The 17,722-nt window shown below is 44.6% G+C and overlaps 1 protein-coding gene across 1 annotated transcript in view; it reads left to right on the top strand.

The window, feature by feature from the left end:
* Positions 1-14,486, top strand: part of mtmr4 (myotubularin related protein 4) — a 158,197-nt gene extending 143,711 nt beyond the window's left edge. The window contains exons 11-19 of the mRNA XM_038988525.1: positions 6,083-6,194; positions 7,044-7,239; positions 7,494-7,679; positions 8,139-8,309; positions 8,673-8,827; positions 9,155-10,739; positions 10,931-11,041; positions 13,879-13,967; positions 14,294-14,486. Of these exons, the coding sequence (XP_038844453.1) occupies positions 6,083-6,194; positions 7,044-7,239; positions 7,494-7,679; positions 8,139-8,309; positions 8,673-8,827; positions 9,155-10,739; positions 10,931-11,041; positions 13,879-13,967; positions 14,294-14,471 (2,783 nt within the window). The 3' untranslated portion in view covers positions 14,472-14,486. The remainder of the gene's footprint in view (positions 1-6,082; positions 6,195-7,043; positions 7,240-7,493; positions 7,680-8,138; positions 8,310-8,672; positions 8,828-9,154; positions 10,740-10,930; positions 11,042-13,878; positions 13,968-14,293) is intronic.
* The last annotated feature ends 3,236 nt before the right edge of the window (positions 14,487-17,722 follow it).

Genomic DNA, 17,722 nt, shown 5'->3' on the forward strand with positions numbered 1-17,722 from the left:
GTGCCCTGCTAGGGCACCAAGACCATTAACCAAAATATCCAATTAAATTAATTGGAAAACCAAAAAATAAGTTTAATTAAACGTAGATAAATAATTTGCCTACATGTCAAAGTATAGGTGATAGACTATGCGTATTGGCTACAGCCTCTTATGTCCACAAAGATACTGACAGAAAATGTAGTCAAATTTTGAGACTTAATTACTTACAGTGCCTTCGGAAAGTATTCAGACCCCTTGACTTTTTACACATTCTGTAAGGTTACAACTAGAGCTCGACCGAGCAGATACTGATTATTGGACGACCAAAAAAAGCAGATACCGATTAATCGGACGATTTTTATAAATATATATATATTTATAATAATGACAATTACAACAATACTGAATGAGCAATGAACACTTTTATTTTAACTTAATATAATACATAAATAAAATCTATTTAGTCTCAAATAAATAATGAAACATGCTCAATTTGGTTTAAATAATGCAAAAAAACTGTGTTGGAGAAGAAAGTAAAAGTGCAATATGTGCCATGTAAAAAAGCTAACATTTAAGTTCCTTGCTCAGGAACATATGAAAGCTGGTGGTTCAATATTCCCAGTTCTTCAATATTCCCATTTAAGAAGTTTTAGGTTGTAGTTATTTAAGGAATTATGACGCGTCGACGATTAATCGGTTGACCTTACAACCTTATTCTAAAATTGATGGATTAAAGAAAGAAAAAATACTCAATCTACACACATTACCCCATAATGATAATGACCCCATTAATTTTGCTAAAAAAATGTATAAATACATATACATAAGTATTCAGACCCTTTACTCAGTACTTTGAATAAGCACCTTTGGAAGCGATTACAACCTTGGGTCGTCTACAAATCAAATCAAATCAAATTTTATTTGTCACATACACATGGTTAGCAGATGTTAATGCGAGTGTAGCGAAATGCTTGTGCTTCTAGTTCCGACAATGCAGTAATAACCAACAAGTAATCTAACCTAACAATTCCCCAACTACTACCTAATACACACAAGTGTAAAGGGATAAAGAATATGTACATAAAGATATATGAATGAGTGAATGGCATAGGCAAGATGCAGTAGATGGTATAGAGTACAGTATATACATATGAGATGAGTAATGTAGGGTATATGAACATAAAGTGGCATAGTTTAAAGTGGCTAGTGATACATGTATTACATAAAGATGGCAAGATGCAGTAGAGGATATAGAGTACAGTATATACATATGAGATGAGTAATGTAGGGTATGTAAACATTATATTAAGTGGCATTGTTTAAAGTGGCTAGTGATACATTTTTACATCATTTCCATCAATTCCCATTATTAAAGTGGCTGGAGTTGAGTCAGTATGTTGGCAGCGGCCACTAAATGTTAGTGGTGGCTGTTTAACAGACTGATGGCCTTGAGATAGAAGCTGTTTTTCAGTCTCTCGGTCCCTGCTTTGATGCATCTGTACTGACCTCGCCTTCTGGATGATAGCGGGGTGAACAGGCAGTGGCTCGGGTGGTTGTTGTCCTTGATGATCTTTATGGCCTTCCTGTGACATCGGGTGGTGTAGGTGTCCTGGAGGGCAGGTAGTTTGCCCCCGGTGATGCGTTGTGCAGACCTCACTACCCTCTGGAGAGCCTTACGGTTGTGGGCGGAGCAGTTGCCGTACCAGGCGGTGATACAGCCCGACAGGATGCTCTCGATTGTGTATCTGTAGAAGTTTGTGAGTGTTTTTGGTGACAAGCCGAGTTTCTTCAGCCTCCTGAGGTTGAAGAGGCGCTGCTGCGCCTTCTTCACAACGCTGTCTGTGTGGGTGGACCAATTCAGTTTGTCCGTGATGTGTACACCGAGGAACTTAAAACTTCCACCTATTCCACTACTGTCCCGTCGATGTGGATAGGGGGGTGCTCCCTCTGCTGTTTCCTGAAGTCCACAATCATCTCCTTTGTTTTGTTGACGTTGAGTGTGAGGTTATTTTCCTGACACCACACTCCGAGGGCCCTGACCTCCTCCCTGTAGGCCGTTTCGTCGTTGTTGGTAATCAAGCCTACCACTGTAGTGTCGTCCGCAAACTTGATGATTGAGTTGGAGGCGTGCATGGCCACGCAGTCGTGGGTGAACAGGGAGTACAGGAGAGGGCTCAGAACGCACCCTTGTGGGGCCCCAGTGTTGAGGATCAGCGGGGTGGAGATGTTGTTACCTACCCTCACCACCTGGGGGCGGCCCGTCAGGAAGTCCAGGACCCAGTTGCACAGGGCGGGGTCGAGACCCAGGGTCTCGAGCTTGATGATGAGTTTGGAGGGTACTATGGTGTTAAATGCTGAGCTGTAGTCGATGAACAGCATTCTCACATAGGTATTCCTCTTGTCCAGATGGGTTAGGGCAGTGTGCAGTGTGGTTGCGATTGCATCGTCTGTGGACCTATTGGGTCGGTAAGCAAATTGGAGTGGGTCTAGGGTGTCAGGTAGGGTGGAGGTGATATGGTCCTTGACTAGTCTCTCAAAGCACTTCATGATGTCGGAAGTGAGTGCTACGGGGCGGTAGTCGTTTAGCTCAGTTACCTTAGCTTTCTTGGGAACAGGAACAATGGTGGCCCTCTTGAAGCATGTGGGAACAGCAGACTGGGATAAGGATTGATTGAATATGTCCTTAAACACACCAGCCAGCTGGTCTGCGCATGCTCTGAGGACGCGGCTGGGAATGCCATCTGGGCCTGCAGCCTTGCGAGTGTTAACACGTTTAAATGTTTTACTCACCTCGGCTGCAGTGAAGGAGAGCCCGCAGGTTTTGGTAGCGGGCCGTGTCAGTGGCACTGTATTGTCCTCAAAGCGAGCAAAAAAGTTATTTAGTCTGTCTGGGAGCAAGACATCCTGGTCCGCGACGGGGCTGGTTTTCTTTTTGTAATCCGTGATTGACTGTAGACCCTGCCACATACCTCTTGTGTCTGAGCTGTTGAATTGCGACTCTACTTTGTCTCTATACTGGCACTTAGCTTGTTTGATTGCCTTGCGGAGGGAATAGCTACACTGTTTGTATTCGGTCATGTTTCCGGTCACCTTGCCCTGGTTAAAAGCAGTGGTTCGCGCTTTCAGTTTCACGTGAATGCTGCCATCAATCCACGGTTTCTGGTTTGGGAATGTTTTAATCGTTGCTGTGGGTACGACATCGTCAATGCACTTTCTAATGAACTCGCTCACCGAATCAGCGTATTCGTCAATGTTGTTGTTGGACGCAATGCGGAACATATCCCAATCCACGTGATCGAAGCAGTCTTGAAGAGTGGAATCAGATTGGTCGGACCAGCGTTGAACAGACCTGAGCGCGGGAGCTTGCTGTTTTAGTTTCTGTTTGTAGGCTGGAAGCAACAAAATGGAGTCGTGGTCAGCTTTTCCGAAAGGAGGGTGGGGCAGGGCCTTATATGCGTCGCGGAAGTTAGTATAACAATGATCCAAGGTTTTACCAGCCCTGGTAGCACAAAAATTCTATGCTGATAGAATTTAGGGAGTTTTGTTTTCAGATTAGCCTTGTTAAAATCCCCAGCTACGATGAATGCACCCTCAGGGTGTGTGGTTTCCAGTTTACAAAGAGTCAGATAAAGTTCGTTCAGGGCCATCGATGTGTCTGCTTGGGGGGGAATATATACGGCTGTGATTATAATCGAAGAGAATTCCCTTGGTAGATAAAGCTTGGCACACCTGTATTTGAGGAGTTTCTCCCATTCTTCTCTCCAGGTCCGCTCAAGCTCTGTCAGGTTGGATGGGGAGCGTCGCCGCACAGCTATTTTCAGGTCTCTCCAGAGATGTTCAGTCGGGTTCAAGTCTGGGCTCTGGCTGGGCCACTCAAGGACATTCAGAGACTTGTCCCAAAACCACTCCTGCGTTGTCTTGGCTGTGTGCTTAGGGTCGTTGTCCTGTTCGAAGGTGAACCTTCACCCCGTCTGAGGTCCTGAGCGCTCTGGAGCAGGTTTTCATCAAGGATCTCTGTACTTTGCTCCGTTCATTTTTCCCTCGATCCTGACTAGTCTCCCAGTCCCTGCCACTGAAAAACATCCCGACAGCATGATAATGCCACCACCATGCTTCACCGTAGGGATGGTGCCAGGTTTCTTCCAGACGTTGTGCTTGGCATTCAGACCAAAGAGTTCAATCTTGGTTTCATCAGACCAGAGAATCTTGTTTCTCATGTTCTGAGAGTCTTTAGGTGCCTTTTGGCAAGCTCCAAGCGGGCTGTCATGTGCCTTTTACTGAGGAGTGGCTTCCGCCTGGCCACTCTACCATAAAGGCGTGTTTGGTGGAGTGCTGCAGAGATGGTTGTCCTTCTGGAAGGTTCTCCCATCTCCACAGAGGAAGTCTAGAGTCAGAGTGAACAAAGACCAAGGCCTTTCTCCCTCGATTGCTCAGTTTGGCCGGGAGGCCAGCTCTAGGAAGGGTCTTGGTGCTTCCAAACTTCTTCCATTTAAGAATGGAGGCCACTGTGTTCTTGGGGACTTTCAAAGCTGCATAAATGTTTTGGTACCCTTCCCCAGATCTGTGCCTCGACACAATCCTGTCTCAGAGCTCTACGGACAATTCCTTCGACCTCATGGTTTGGTTTTTGCTCTGACATGCACTGTCAACTGTGGGACCTTATATAGACAGGTGTGTGCCTTTCCAAATCATGTCCAATTCATTTAATTTACCACAGGTGGACTCCAATGAAGTTGTAGAAACATCTCAAGGATGATCAATCGAAACAGGATGCACCTGAGTTCAATTTCGAGTCTTATAGCAAAGGGTCTGAATACTTATGTAAATAAGGTATTTCAAGTTTTTTATATTTAATACATTTGCAACCATTTCAAAAAACCTGTTTTCGCTTTGTCATTATGGGGTATTGTGTGTAGATTGATGAGGATTTGTTTTTCTTTAATCCATTTTAGATTAATGCTGTAACGTAACAAAGAGGAAAAAGTCAAGGGATCTGAATAATTTCCGGTACTGTATATTGGCTAAACTCCAGTCATATTTGACAAAAATAATGTATTATAACCCCCTAGAGTCCCCCCAATCTAAGTAACATAATAAAAAAATTCCCATCAAAATCCGTCAATTTCAGCTAGAAATATGTTTTTTGAATCTGCCGATGTCGCACTTCCGCATCTGCGTTGAAAGGTGGCAGAGCTAGAGCGATGTTTGTCAGACCATGAGACATCCTGAAAATCCATCTTCACACAAAAACATCTGTAGCGTCCGAACAGTTTGATCTACTATTATGATCATTCTATGGAAAGAGGAGACTCTCACGAACATGATGGTGTTGCTCTTACGACCCCCCAAAAGTATCAGGGGACTCGTCTGAAGGTAACCGGTACTGGTAAAGAAATGAGTGGAAGAAGGTTGTTTTTTTTGCATACCAGGGGTTAAATATGTGTGAGAAAAATATATATTTCCTGAGCTTTCATATATCTCCTAGATATAGGACAAACACTTCAAAACCTTGTTTCTTATGATTTTTGGGGGGGACTGTATTTTTCCCCATTTATTAATGTGTTATTCAATGTATTTCACTGGGCTATAGCAGTAAAGGCCAAGTTCAATATTTTATAAAATATTTTGGGGGTATTTATTTTTTATACCTAAAGGGGTCCTAAAATTCAATATCAAATAGCTAAATGATCCATATTATGACCGTCTTAAAACAAAAGGCAGAGGCGTAACATGACATGGCCCTATACTGTGGGTCTATTTCTCTCTCTGGGAGATGCTGTCATGAGCCGCTCACATTGGTCTTGTTGACATTCAGACCTGTCAATCTGTCAAATCACCTGACAGTAGCCTAGCTACTGGATGTGTTCTGAGCTTGAACACAACCGCAATCAATCATCTTTACAGCTCACTCTCCCTAAGCAGTAAAGATTGTACTTGGCGTTTTATTCTGACTGATGATATTTTTGTCTTTGTGTGTCTGCAGGGTACTAATACCCCATGTGACTGAAGTTATTGTGTGTCTGTTCCTGTGTGTTTCCTAATATTACCCTAACTGTAGTCTGAGTGATTATGTTTTTGTTTATCTGGATGTTTTTGTTTTCAGAGTACTACCCTAACTGTGAGGTGATGTTCATGGGCATGGCCAACATCCACTCCATTAGGAACAGCTTCCAGTCCCTCCGAACAGTCTGTAGCCAGATCCCCGACCCTGGGAAGTAAGTGGATCCCTCTGACATTTCTCTCCCTCCCTCCATCCATCTCTTTCTCCTTTCATCCCATCATTCCCTTCTCCAGGCCTCAGTAAGGTTACACCACAGGGAGAAGGGGAATGCAGCCAGCCACAATCCAGCCCCAATCCCGCTGGGCAGGCCAGCTGTCTGTCTGATGTGTGTGTTTGTGTTGTTTGTGTTGTGTGTGTGTGTGTGTGTGTGTGTGTGTGTGTGTGTGTGTGTGTGTGTGTGTGTGTGTGTGTGTGTGTCTCTCTCAAACCTGGCTTAAAATACTATTTGAAATAATTTAAAATACTTGAACTGTGCTTTTTATTGCATCCATTGTGACAGACAATGGATGCAATAAAAAGCACAGTTCAAGTATTTTAAATCATTTCAAATAGTATATAGTATATAGAAGAGTCCCTAAAGGGCAAACACTACCCACCTGGCATTCTAGGTTAGGCTAAAGAAAATGCTCTAAGTACTTGAAAGATTTCAAATAATATTTGTCCCAGGTCTTTTGTGTGTGACTGTCTCCTTGCATGTAGAGAGTGCATGCCCCAACTCCCAAACTGGAATCAGTGACATCACATGATGCACACGAGGGCTTTTCTAGTGGTAGATTTTCTGGTATTCTAAAAGAGGTGCTGTAGTGACCACTTTTAAAATGACAGAGCCCATTACAGATCTAGGTCAGGGGCTTCACTTCCCCCTGCCACACCCCCCTCCCCGGTGTCCTCAGGGTTACCTCCGCTTACTCAACCCATTGTTATTTATTTACCTCCCTCAGAATACATTCTAAAACCTCTAGACCTGTTCTGATTGGTCCCTCCTTGGCTTGTGTATTCCCAGCTGGCTTTCTGCTCTGGAGAGCACCCGTTGGCTGCAGCACCTATCCGTCATGCTGAAGGCTGCCACTCTAGTGTGCTCTGCGGTGGAAAGGGAGGGACGTCCTGCCCTGGTGCATTGTTCAGACGGGTGGGACCGCACCCCACAGATTGTGGCTCTTGCCAAGATCTTGCTGGACCCCTTCTATAGGACACTAGAGGTAGACACACATACACACTCACACTCACTCTCTGACACGTTCTGACCCCTGGCCCTTAGGATACTGTGGTCACTAAGACTAACACTGATGCAGCAAATATCAGGTTTTGTTACATTTTGATAGTGAAAGTTCATGGTATTACCAATTGTTTCGCACACCCTTTTGAATTTACCAAAAACACACACACACCTTTTTTATGCCATGGTGTGAGAAACACAACTGAACCCCCCCCCCCCCCCCCCCCCAATCCACAGGGTTTCCAGGTGCTGGTGGAGACGGAGTGGTTGGACTACGGTCATAAGTTTGGCGATCGCTGCGGTCACCAGGAGAGTGCTGATGATGTGAGTGAGAAGTGTCCTGTCTTCCTACAGTGGCTAGACTGTGTTCACCAGCTACTCAAACAGTTCCCCTGCTTCTTCGAGTTCAACGAGGCATTCTTGGTATGTACAGTAGGCTACACTTAACCACCTCTCCTTTTCAATTTCTTTCTTTCTCACTTTCCTTTTCATTCTCTTCTCTCTCTTTGCCCTCGTCTCTCTTTTTCTCTCCTCTTTCTCTTTCTCTTTGCCTTCACCTTCTCTCTCTTTCTACCTCTAGAAGCTCTTTCTACCTGGCACTTTTTACTACTCTTCTGTTGGCATAGGACATGTCTTAAAGATTTATTTAACGTTTGTACATAAGAGGTATCAGACAGTAACCTTTGAATACAGTATTATGTGTATTGTGTCTTAAAGTGTACATACAGTATTGTATGCTGTGTAAGGACTGAGAAAAAGCCATTGTAAAGGTCTAACTATATATACCTTTGTACTCTTTGTTAAGAGTGTACTGTTGTATGTATTGTAAGGAATGTGTGTAGGGCTAACTGTGTTGTGTTGTGTTGTGTTCCTCTCCCCCAGGTCAAGCTGGTTCAGCACACATACTCGTGTCTGTACGGGACATTCCTGTGTAACAACAGGTGGGAGAGAGAGGCCCGCAACATCTACAAACGCACCTGCTCCATCTGGTCTCTGCTCCGCACCGGCAACAAGAACTTCCAGAACTTCCTTTATATTCCCTGTCATGATATGGTAACCTACCTCTACGGTCACGTTTTTCTTTTCTATTCACTTCTGTTCTATCCTATCCTCATTATCTCCTCCCCTCTCCTCCATTTTCATATTGAGACACAAGGTGTCAATCTTTCCAATGTCCAATACACTTCTGATGACGCCCAGGATCATAGTGTGTCGGTAATGAGTGGAGCTTTTTGATACTCTTGTTGACCTTTAAAAGAAAGGAAAGATGCTCTCATCCAAATATACAAGATTAATGCATAAAAAAATGATATCGGCAACTTTTATATGGATTTACTGAGACAAAACGTAATTTATGTGTTTGTCTTTTATTGACCTCTGCCCCTTGGTCCTCTCCTCCCTGTCCCCTGTGTCCAGGTGCTGCAGCCGGTGTGCCACACCCGGGCCCTGCAGCTGTGGACGGCCGTCTACCTGCCCACCTCCTCCCCCTGCACCGCTGCCGAGGACGCCATGGAGCTCTACCTGTGCCCCTGCGCACAGGGAGATGAGCTCACCTCACGATCTCTCGACAGGTGGGGCTATCCCTTACCCACTCCATTCTTCCATCTCCGTCTCTAGTCATCAATACAGCCCATTAGTGTTTTCGTAAGACCATTTACTTATCTCAAGCCATCGTCGTGCTACTTGTAGTCCTTGTATTGCTCTGAGCTCTCTCTTTTCAAGGCTTATTAAATAAGGAGGGAACAGGCTTGTGGTGAAAACTGAAGGTGTGCTTGGTTCACTATCTTACATCTCTAGTGTTGCTCAGATCATGCCTGCTCTCTAGTGGTACAGAAGGAAGCTCACAGATGAGGGAAGCTCCGTCAACTTGAGATTGGTATTTTTTCCCCTTTGTGCAGGCTTCCTAAGTCTCGCTCCATGGACAGCCTGGTGTCGGCCTGTGAGAACGGGATGGCCCTCACCCGCACCTCCAGCGACCCCAACCTCAACAAGCACTGCCAGGAGGGCCGTACTGCCCATGGCTTGGAGCCTATGGCTGCTATAGGAGGAGGGGCCGAACCCGATAGCCCCGAGGACGTCAGCCCTGACACGGGATTGGACGACAATGACTCGGAGGTGGAGCCTGTCACTCAGACTCCTCCTACCACACCCCTGGAGATGGAGCCAAGGGAAGAGGGCTTTGAGGAGGAGTTGAGAGAGGAGATATGTCTGACGACACAACCTCTGCCCTCCCTGCCCCTCCCCCCCGTCACTCTGGAGAAGGGCTTCCCCCATCCCCCCCCTCTCCCCCTGCCCACACCCATTCTCCTCCATGCCCTCCTCCAGACTACCAGCCCCCATTGCCCTCCCCCTCCCTTGCCACAACAGGCGGCTGACAGCCACTACAGGACTGCTGAGGTCACTACCCACCCTGCCCGGGCAGCAGAAGCATGCCTACCTTCCCCACCTGCCTGGAAGGACCCACTACCGGCAGCTGTTCTGAATGGGCCTATCACCAATAGCCTCCAGAACAGACACTCAGCTTCTGCAGAGCTGCCGGCCCTCGAGCAGCTAGTTCCTTTATTCCCTATGGCCATGCAAGACTCCACAGAGACCCTCACGGACAAAGCAGAGGCCCCACCAACACCGCCCCACAGCAGGAAAGAAAGTCTGGGCCAGACCCGGGCCCAGGGAGCGGAGAGAGAAGGGAAGAGGACAGGGGTTGTGAGTGGTAGAGAGTTGGTGCCTTTGAGAGATTGTGTTGTAGCAGTACCAACAGTAGCAATGGCCTCCGCATCTACAGTGCCCCCTGTTGACAACAGCCAGGTAGTGGCGGTGCGACACCCGGTCTCCCAGAGCCAACTGAGTGTCAGTGAGGAGCTGTCTCTCCTGGGCTCCCACTGGGAGAGTGTCCAGGGCCTGGTCCAGTCCGCCTGCAACACCGCAGCCAGCCAGTCTGGCCTCCCAGCTAATCTCTCCTCAGGTTTCTGTCAGGCCCTCCAGCCCACCGCCTACCAGAGTCGACGCCTGGCTGGCAAGCTGCTCCGTGCCCAGAGCATGGCCGTGTCCAACGGGTTGCCTAACGGAGGTTCGCAGTGCTGCCGAAAGGAGAAGGAGGAAAGGGTCCGTAGCCCGGCTCCAGCCCCAGCCAGCTCCAGCACAGTCCAGTCAGGGTCAGGCTGGCTCTCTGCAGTCAGAAGCAGCTCAGGCTATGCTGCCATCTGCAGCCAAACCAGCACCAGCACTCCACCCACCTCTTCAACCCGCCAGTTCTTACCAGCCTCTCCCTTCTCCCCGCCCTCCCAGCCCCCCCCGGCCTACCTGGATGATGACGGGCTGCCGGTGCCCATGGACGCAGTGCAGCAGCGTCTCAGGCAGATCGAGGCGGGATATAAACAGGAAGTGGAAGTGCTGAGGAGACAGGTGCGCCAGCTGCAGATGAGGCTGGAGAGACAGTACGGCATGCCACCCTCTGAGCCTGACGTCGACTACGAGGACGACATTGTGAGTAACTCTCACATGTAGACTTTAAACAGTAACCCAGTGTTGATAAACCCCCAATGTATTATTACTGTGCTGTGAAATTATGAAAGTGAAAAAAGGTATGGAACAGTGTCTCTCTCGCTCTCTCTCAACATATGTCTCTCGCTCTCAACCTGTCTCCCTCCCTCTCATATTGACCTGTCTGTTCCCAGACGTGTCTGCATGAGTCAGACGATAGTGACGAGGAGGAAAGTCTGTCGGATCACAGCGAGGACTGTTTCTCCGAGGGCAGCTGGGACAGAGTGGAGCAGAAGGACACAGAGGTCAGCGTCCCTCATAGTCTGCTTCAGGTTTCTCTCTCTCTCTACTGCTTCTTATAAATAACCCTAACCCTATACTACACTGTATACTACAGACTCTCCTCTCCCACTCATCTTTCTACCTTTCTGCCCCAGATACGTACAGTGCCTTCAGAAAGTGTTCATATCCATTGACTTATTCCACATTTTGTTATTACAGCCTGAATTCAAAATGGATAAAAATAAATACAAATAATTCACCCATCTACACACAATACCTTATAATGTCAAAGTGAAAACATATTTTTTTACATTTTTGCTATTTTATTATAAATTAAATACCGAAATATCTCATTTACAGTACATCAGTTTTCACACGCCTGAGTCAATACTTTGTAGAAGCACCTTTGACAGCAATTACTACTGTGAGTCTAAGCGCTTTCCACACCCGGATTGTGCAAGATTTGCCCATTATTCTTTTCAAAAATGTTCAAGCTCTGTCAAATTAGTTGTTGATCATTGCTAGACAACCATTTTCAGATCTTTCAAATCTTGCCATAGATTTTCAAGTAGATTGAAGTCAAAACGGTAACTCGAAGACTCTGACTTCTTGGTAAATAACTTCAGTGTAGATTTGGCCTGTTTTGGCCAGATTTGGCCAGCTCCCTACCATTTTTTTATCCTAAAAAACTCCCCAGTCCTTAACGATTACAAGCATACCCATAACACGATGCAGCCGCCACTATAATTGAAAATATCAAGAGTGGTACTCAGTAGTGTTTAATTGGATTTGCCCAAAACATAACACTTTGTATTAAGGACAAAAAGTTAACTGCTTTGCCAATTTATTTACAGTATTATTTTAGTGCCTTGTTGCAAACAGGATGCATGTTTTGGAATATTTTTATTCTGTACAGGCTTCCTTTTTTCACTCTCAATTAGGCTAGTATTATGGAGTAACGACAATGTTGTTGATCCAGCTTCAGTTTTCTCCTATCACAGCCATTAAACTCTGTAACTGGTGAAATCCCTGAGCCCTTTCCTTCCTCTACGGTAACTGAGTTAGGAAGGACACCTGTATCTTTGTAGTGACTGGGTCTATTGATATGCCATCCAAAGTGTAATTAATAACTTCACCATGCTCAAAGGGATATTCAGTATCTGCCTTTTTTATTTTTAGCCATCTACCAATAGGTGACCTTCTTTGCAAGGCATTGGAAAACCTGCCTGGTCTTTGTGGTTGAAACTGTGTTTGAAAATTCATTGCTTGACTGAGGGACCTTACAGATAATTGAATGTGTGGGGTACAGAGATGAGATAGTCGTTCAAAAATCATGTTAACCCTGTAATGTTGATGTCCGTGCACCCGTGAAAATCTAATTAGCATAATAAAAACATCCATGTAAAAATCCATCAGTTTAAACACTATTATTGCACAGAGATTATTATGTGACTTGTTAAGCACATTTTTACTCCAGAACTTATTTAGGCTTGCCATAACAAAGGGGTTGAATACTTATTGACTCAAGACATTTGTGACTCACAAACTGGATTTGGTCTTATGAAGCAAAATGTAAAATTGTGTATTTTACATTGATAAAAGTGGAGACTACAAAATGGTAAATCATACACTGCATTTTTGAGGAACAATGGGAAAGTAATTCTGCTTTGAAAGTTGTTAAACTTGTAAACTCACTTTTGAGAAAATGGCCTTTGAATATTTTGGTATGTAGTGAAGAGCTCCTCTTTGTCTACACCCATTCAGCATCGTTCACACCCTCTTAAGCTTTAGTTCCAGACATTTGTTTACCTCTGGATAACATGAAAATAGCCTAACCAGCTCTGCTGGCAACAATTTCAGCTAAAATTAGGCTCTAACTAGCAAAGCAAACGGTTCTGGGATACGAATAATAACGTCATACACGTAACGTTAGCTAGGGAGCCACCCAGCTAATGTTAGCTAGCTAGCTAACAGTACACTTTAGCTTGAAATGAAACTACATTCTGTCAAAATTATAAACATGTAACATATGAAAATGTAGCTAGCTAGACTATCTTACCTGTATACATCATCATGCATGATGGACATGTCTCCCTGTCACGGATGCCATGCCACGGTTGCCCTTAGTTTGAAGATGTAATCCGGAAACAGGTATTTTCTCCATCTCTTTTGCTATCATACTCTAATTCCGCTGATTTCAAATCTCGATCCTCCAGAAAGTGGAGAGCAACACTTATGCAGCTCCACTACACAATTTGTTTTTTTTAAAGCCACATTCAACAGGATTACCAACACAGACTGACCAGCTCAAATAGACAGAAGCCTTCTATATGGCAGAACAATCCTAACTCCTCTCTCGGCATGTCCAGCCCACTCATTATCTCAGCCAATTATGGCTAGTGAAAAGGTTGCTGGCTTTTTCTGTGTCTTAACCAACATGGCTCGGAATTTAACAATTGTATTCATATTTAAAGATGGCATACAAGTTTGTTATTAAGGCAAATGAAAGTTCATATGTTCCAGAAGGCATTTCTGCCCAAAAAACGCATTTTGATTTAAAAAAAAAAAATCTAATGGCTCTCTGTGAAGTCGTGAATTGTGACATACGCCTAGTTTCCTGAAACACGTCACATTTCAGCTTTTCATTTTTTATTAATTTGTAAACATTTTGAAAAACAGAATTCCACTTTGACATTATGGGGTATTGAGTGTAGGCCAGTGACAAAACAAACTCTGTTTAATCCATTTTAAATTCAGGCTGTAACACAACAAAATGTGGAGAAAGTCAAGGGGTGTGAATACTTTCTGAAGGCACTGTATGTGTCACACACTGTTCTAATAGAAATGTGTGTATCTGCAGGTCACCAGGTGGGTGCCCGATCACATGGCCTCCCATTGTTTCAACTGTGACTGTGAGTTCTGGATGGCCAAGCGACGTCATCACTGCAGGTTTGTTTAGCTTTACCATTGATCACTAATGTATGCATTAATCATGAAGTTTAAATTTAAAGTGTAGGATAATAAACATAGCATAAACCTTCAACGCACAGCAGATTTTATACCACACCAACCGTGATTTGAGATTAAAAAAAGACTTAGCAGCACGTACGACATCCCTTGCATCTTTAGTGAATCTAGTTGCAGATCAGCTGTTTTGAAGAAAGTTGGTTGTTTTTCCTATCTTAGTTGAATGCACTCTCAGGATAAGAGCATCTGCTAAATGACTAAAATGTGAATCTAGTTGTTGACTCTGTTTGCCCTTTTCCCTCCTTTAGGAACTGTGGCAATGTGTTCTGTAAAGACTGCTGCCACCTGAAGCTGCCCATCCCAGACCAGCAGCTGTACGACCCTGTCTTAGTGTGTAACATCTGCTATGACCTGCTGCTGGAGGCTAGGAACAGAGAGATCTGCAGCCAGCAGCTCAAGAAGCCCATCGCCACAGCCTCCAGCTGAGAGACAGGAGAGGGAGCCCCTTACTGTCCTGGCTCAGTCTGGCCTGGCCTAGTTCAGTTTGGCCCGGTTAGGACCTGGATGAGCACCTTCTTGGATCAGCTTGAGCCATGTGCCCTGCTCCTACTACCCTAACATGGTCTGGTCTTGGCTGTGTGGGAAGATGAGGAGGACTTGTGGTTGCTCTGTGGCAGGGAGGCAAAGCTTGAGAATGGAGAGAGGCCACTGACCACTGGGGATGAGAGACTGACTGAGGAGTGGAAGAGGATAGGGGATGACAGTGAATTAACTGAGTGAGGGAGATGGATGAGGAAGAGCTGTTATGGAGGCTATCCCACTGAGTTGAACCCCTTTTGGTCTAACACATTTCCAGCCTGGAAGGAAGGCTGCAGCGTCCTGCTGCCCTGCCCTGGGGCTATTGTTCTCCACTGGTGCCTCAGATACCCCCTGATGCCCCATGCCACCCCCCTGCTCCTGTAGCTCCATCTCAAACCTACCTGAATGTCCACCCCCATTCTAGCGCATCCCTCTCACACACACCAACCAACCACCCCATAATGTGCCTCCCCGCCCGAAACACACACACACACCCACCTACTCGCCTCCAAGGACAATCTCTTGCCCTCCCAAGTGTTGGGGACTCCAAAGCCTTTACCTGTTAAATGGAGGGTGATGACAACTTTAACAAGAAAAATAAAAAATGCTGCTACAGTATTTAAGTCTAATTTGTATTCTTATTATTTTGTGCACTACAAGCTGTTTGTGTATTTAAGGGAATTTGAGACCAAACTCGAGCGAAAGGGAGAAATCTGCTGTTTACTTGCTGTTGTATCTTTTTGTGGAGCTTGAATGTAAATGTTAGAAATGAAATGGACAAGTGTGTTGGAGTAACTGGAAGACTGACGATAATATTTGATTATGTGGTAACACTTGACACCCAGCATCATAACACGTTATGACATGGTCATAATCATTTCATATGTCATAACAGCTGACATAACTTGTCATAACCTGTTATAATAGGGTCATAACACTCATGACACATATTTAGACTTGTTGTGACATATATTGTGTTATTTTATGGCTGGTTATGACACCTACATAAGAGTAAAAACGCACAAAACCTACCACAGTAGTTATTTTATGGCTGGTTGTGATGTTATGTATATTTTTTTAAGTTGGCCAATGCTGATGACTGGATGAATGCAGGAGAAGATTTCAGGAGCAGGACAAGACACATTCTTTTTGACTGATATAAAGGGGATGTAAATGAGCATATCTGGCTTATATGATTATGATGGTCATAATGCTTCTTGACAGTGTCATAAAGTGTATTTTCTCAGTCCAAGTAAAGTGACACAGAGTGGTCATAATGCTTCATGACAGTGTCAAAGTTTTTTTTTTTTACCAGTTATTTAAAATATGATGAAAAATAACATGACTGTAAAGAATTCATTACAACAACAAAGGTTTCAAGAAACAAACATTAAAACGAAAGGAAACATCTTGTCAGGGAAAAAAGTATTACATTTTTTTTTTAGTTGTGACACTTGTAGGTGTCATAACCAGTCATAAAATAACGAAATAGATGTCACAACAGGTGTAAATATATGGGTCATGACTGTTATGACCATGTTATGACAAGTGTTACTGTTTATGTTAATGCACATTAGGTGGGTTGTGTACTTTTTCATTCCTGCAATGTGTTATTTAAAAATATATGTAATATGCACAGTTAATGTGGTTCTGCCTTTATCAATGCTATTCTCAATTCCTGTCGCAACGGTTTTAACATTAGAGGTACCCCACTATTTGTATCGAGAAAGGTTTATCACAGATAAATAATTGTCATTCGGATATATATGCACCTGATCAGAGGAGTCTTAAAAAATTATAATAGAATGGCTAACCATCCAGACAAGGAAAGTTGTTTCCGCGTTTCCAAATAGAGGGTTTTCTGCAATGTTGTCATAGAGTATGACTTGAAAGATCACTAGAAAGCACTTGATGGCTGTTAGCTGATGGGAGAGGGAGGGGTGGATGGAGGGGTTTTGAATAATGGAGTACACAGTACCAGTCAAAAGTTTGGACACACCTACTCATTCAATGGTTTTTCTTTATTTTTACTATTTTCTATATTGTAGAATAATAGTAAAGACATCAAAACTATGAAATAACACATATGGAATCATGTTGTATCCAAAAAAGTGTTAAACAAATCCAAATATATTTATATTTGATTCTTCAAAGTAGCCACCTTTTGCCTTGACAGCTTTGCACACTCTTGGCATTCTCTTAACCAGCTTCACCTGTAATGCTTTTCCAACAAACTTGAAGGAGTACCCACATATGCTGAGCACTTGTTGGCTGCTTTTCCTTCACTCTGCGGTCCAGCTCATAGTAAAACCATCTCAATTGGGTTGAGGTTGGGTGATTGTGGAGGCCAGGTCATCTGACGCAGCACTCCATCACTCTCCTTCTTGGTCAAATAGCCATTACACAGCCTGGAGGTGTGTTGGGTCATTGTCCTGTTGAAAAACAAATGATAGTCCCACTAAGCGCAAACCAGATGGGATGGCGTATCGCTGCAGAATGCTGTGGTAGCCATGCTGGTTAAGTGTGCCTTGAATTCTAAATAAATCACAGACAGTGTCACCAACAAAGCACCCCGACACCATCACACCTTCTCCTCCATGCTTCATGGTGGGAACCACACATATCTCCCGGGTGGCGCAGTGGTCTAGGGCACTGCATCGCAGTGCTAGCTGCGCCACCAGAGTCTCTGGGTTCGCGCCCAGGCTGGGCTGGGTTCGCGCCCAGGCTCTGTCGCAGCCGGCCGCAACCGGGAGGTCCGTGGGGCGACGCACAATTGGCATAGCGTCGTCCGGGTTAGGGAGGGTTTGGCCGGTAGGGATATCCTTGTCTCAGTATGTAAAAATGTAATAAAATGTATGCACTCTACTGTAAGTCGCTCTGGATAAGAGCGTCTGCTAAATGACTAAAATGTAAATGTAAATGCGGAGATCATCCGTTCACCTTCTCTGCATCTCACAAAGACACGGCGGTTGGAACCAAAAATCTCAAATTTGGACTCATCAGACCAAAGGACAGATTTCCACTGGTCTAATGTCCATTGCTCATGATTCTAGGCCCAAGCAAGTCTCTTCTTATTATTGGTGTCATTTAGTAGTGGTTTCTTTGCAGCAATTCGACCATGAAGGCCTGATTCAACAGTTGATGTTGAGATGTGTTTG

This window comes from Salvelinus namaycush, chromosome 3, assembly GCF_016432855.1.
Source record: "Salvelinus namaycush isolate Seneca chromosome 3, SaNama_1.0, whole genome shotgun sequence".
NCBI classification, from domain to species: domain Eukaryota; kingdom Metazoa; phylum Chordata; class Actinopteri; order Salmoniformes; family Salmonidae; genus Salvelinus; species Salvelinus namaycush.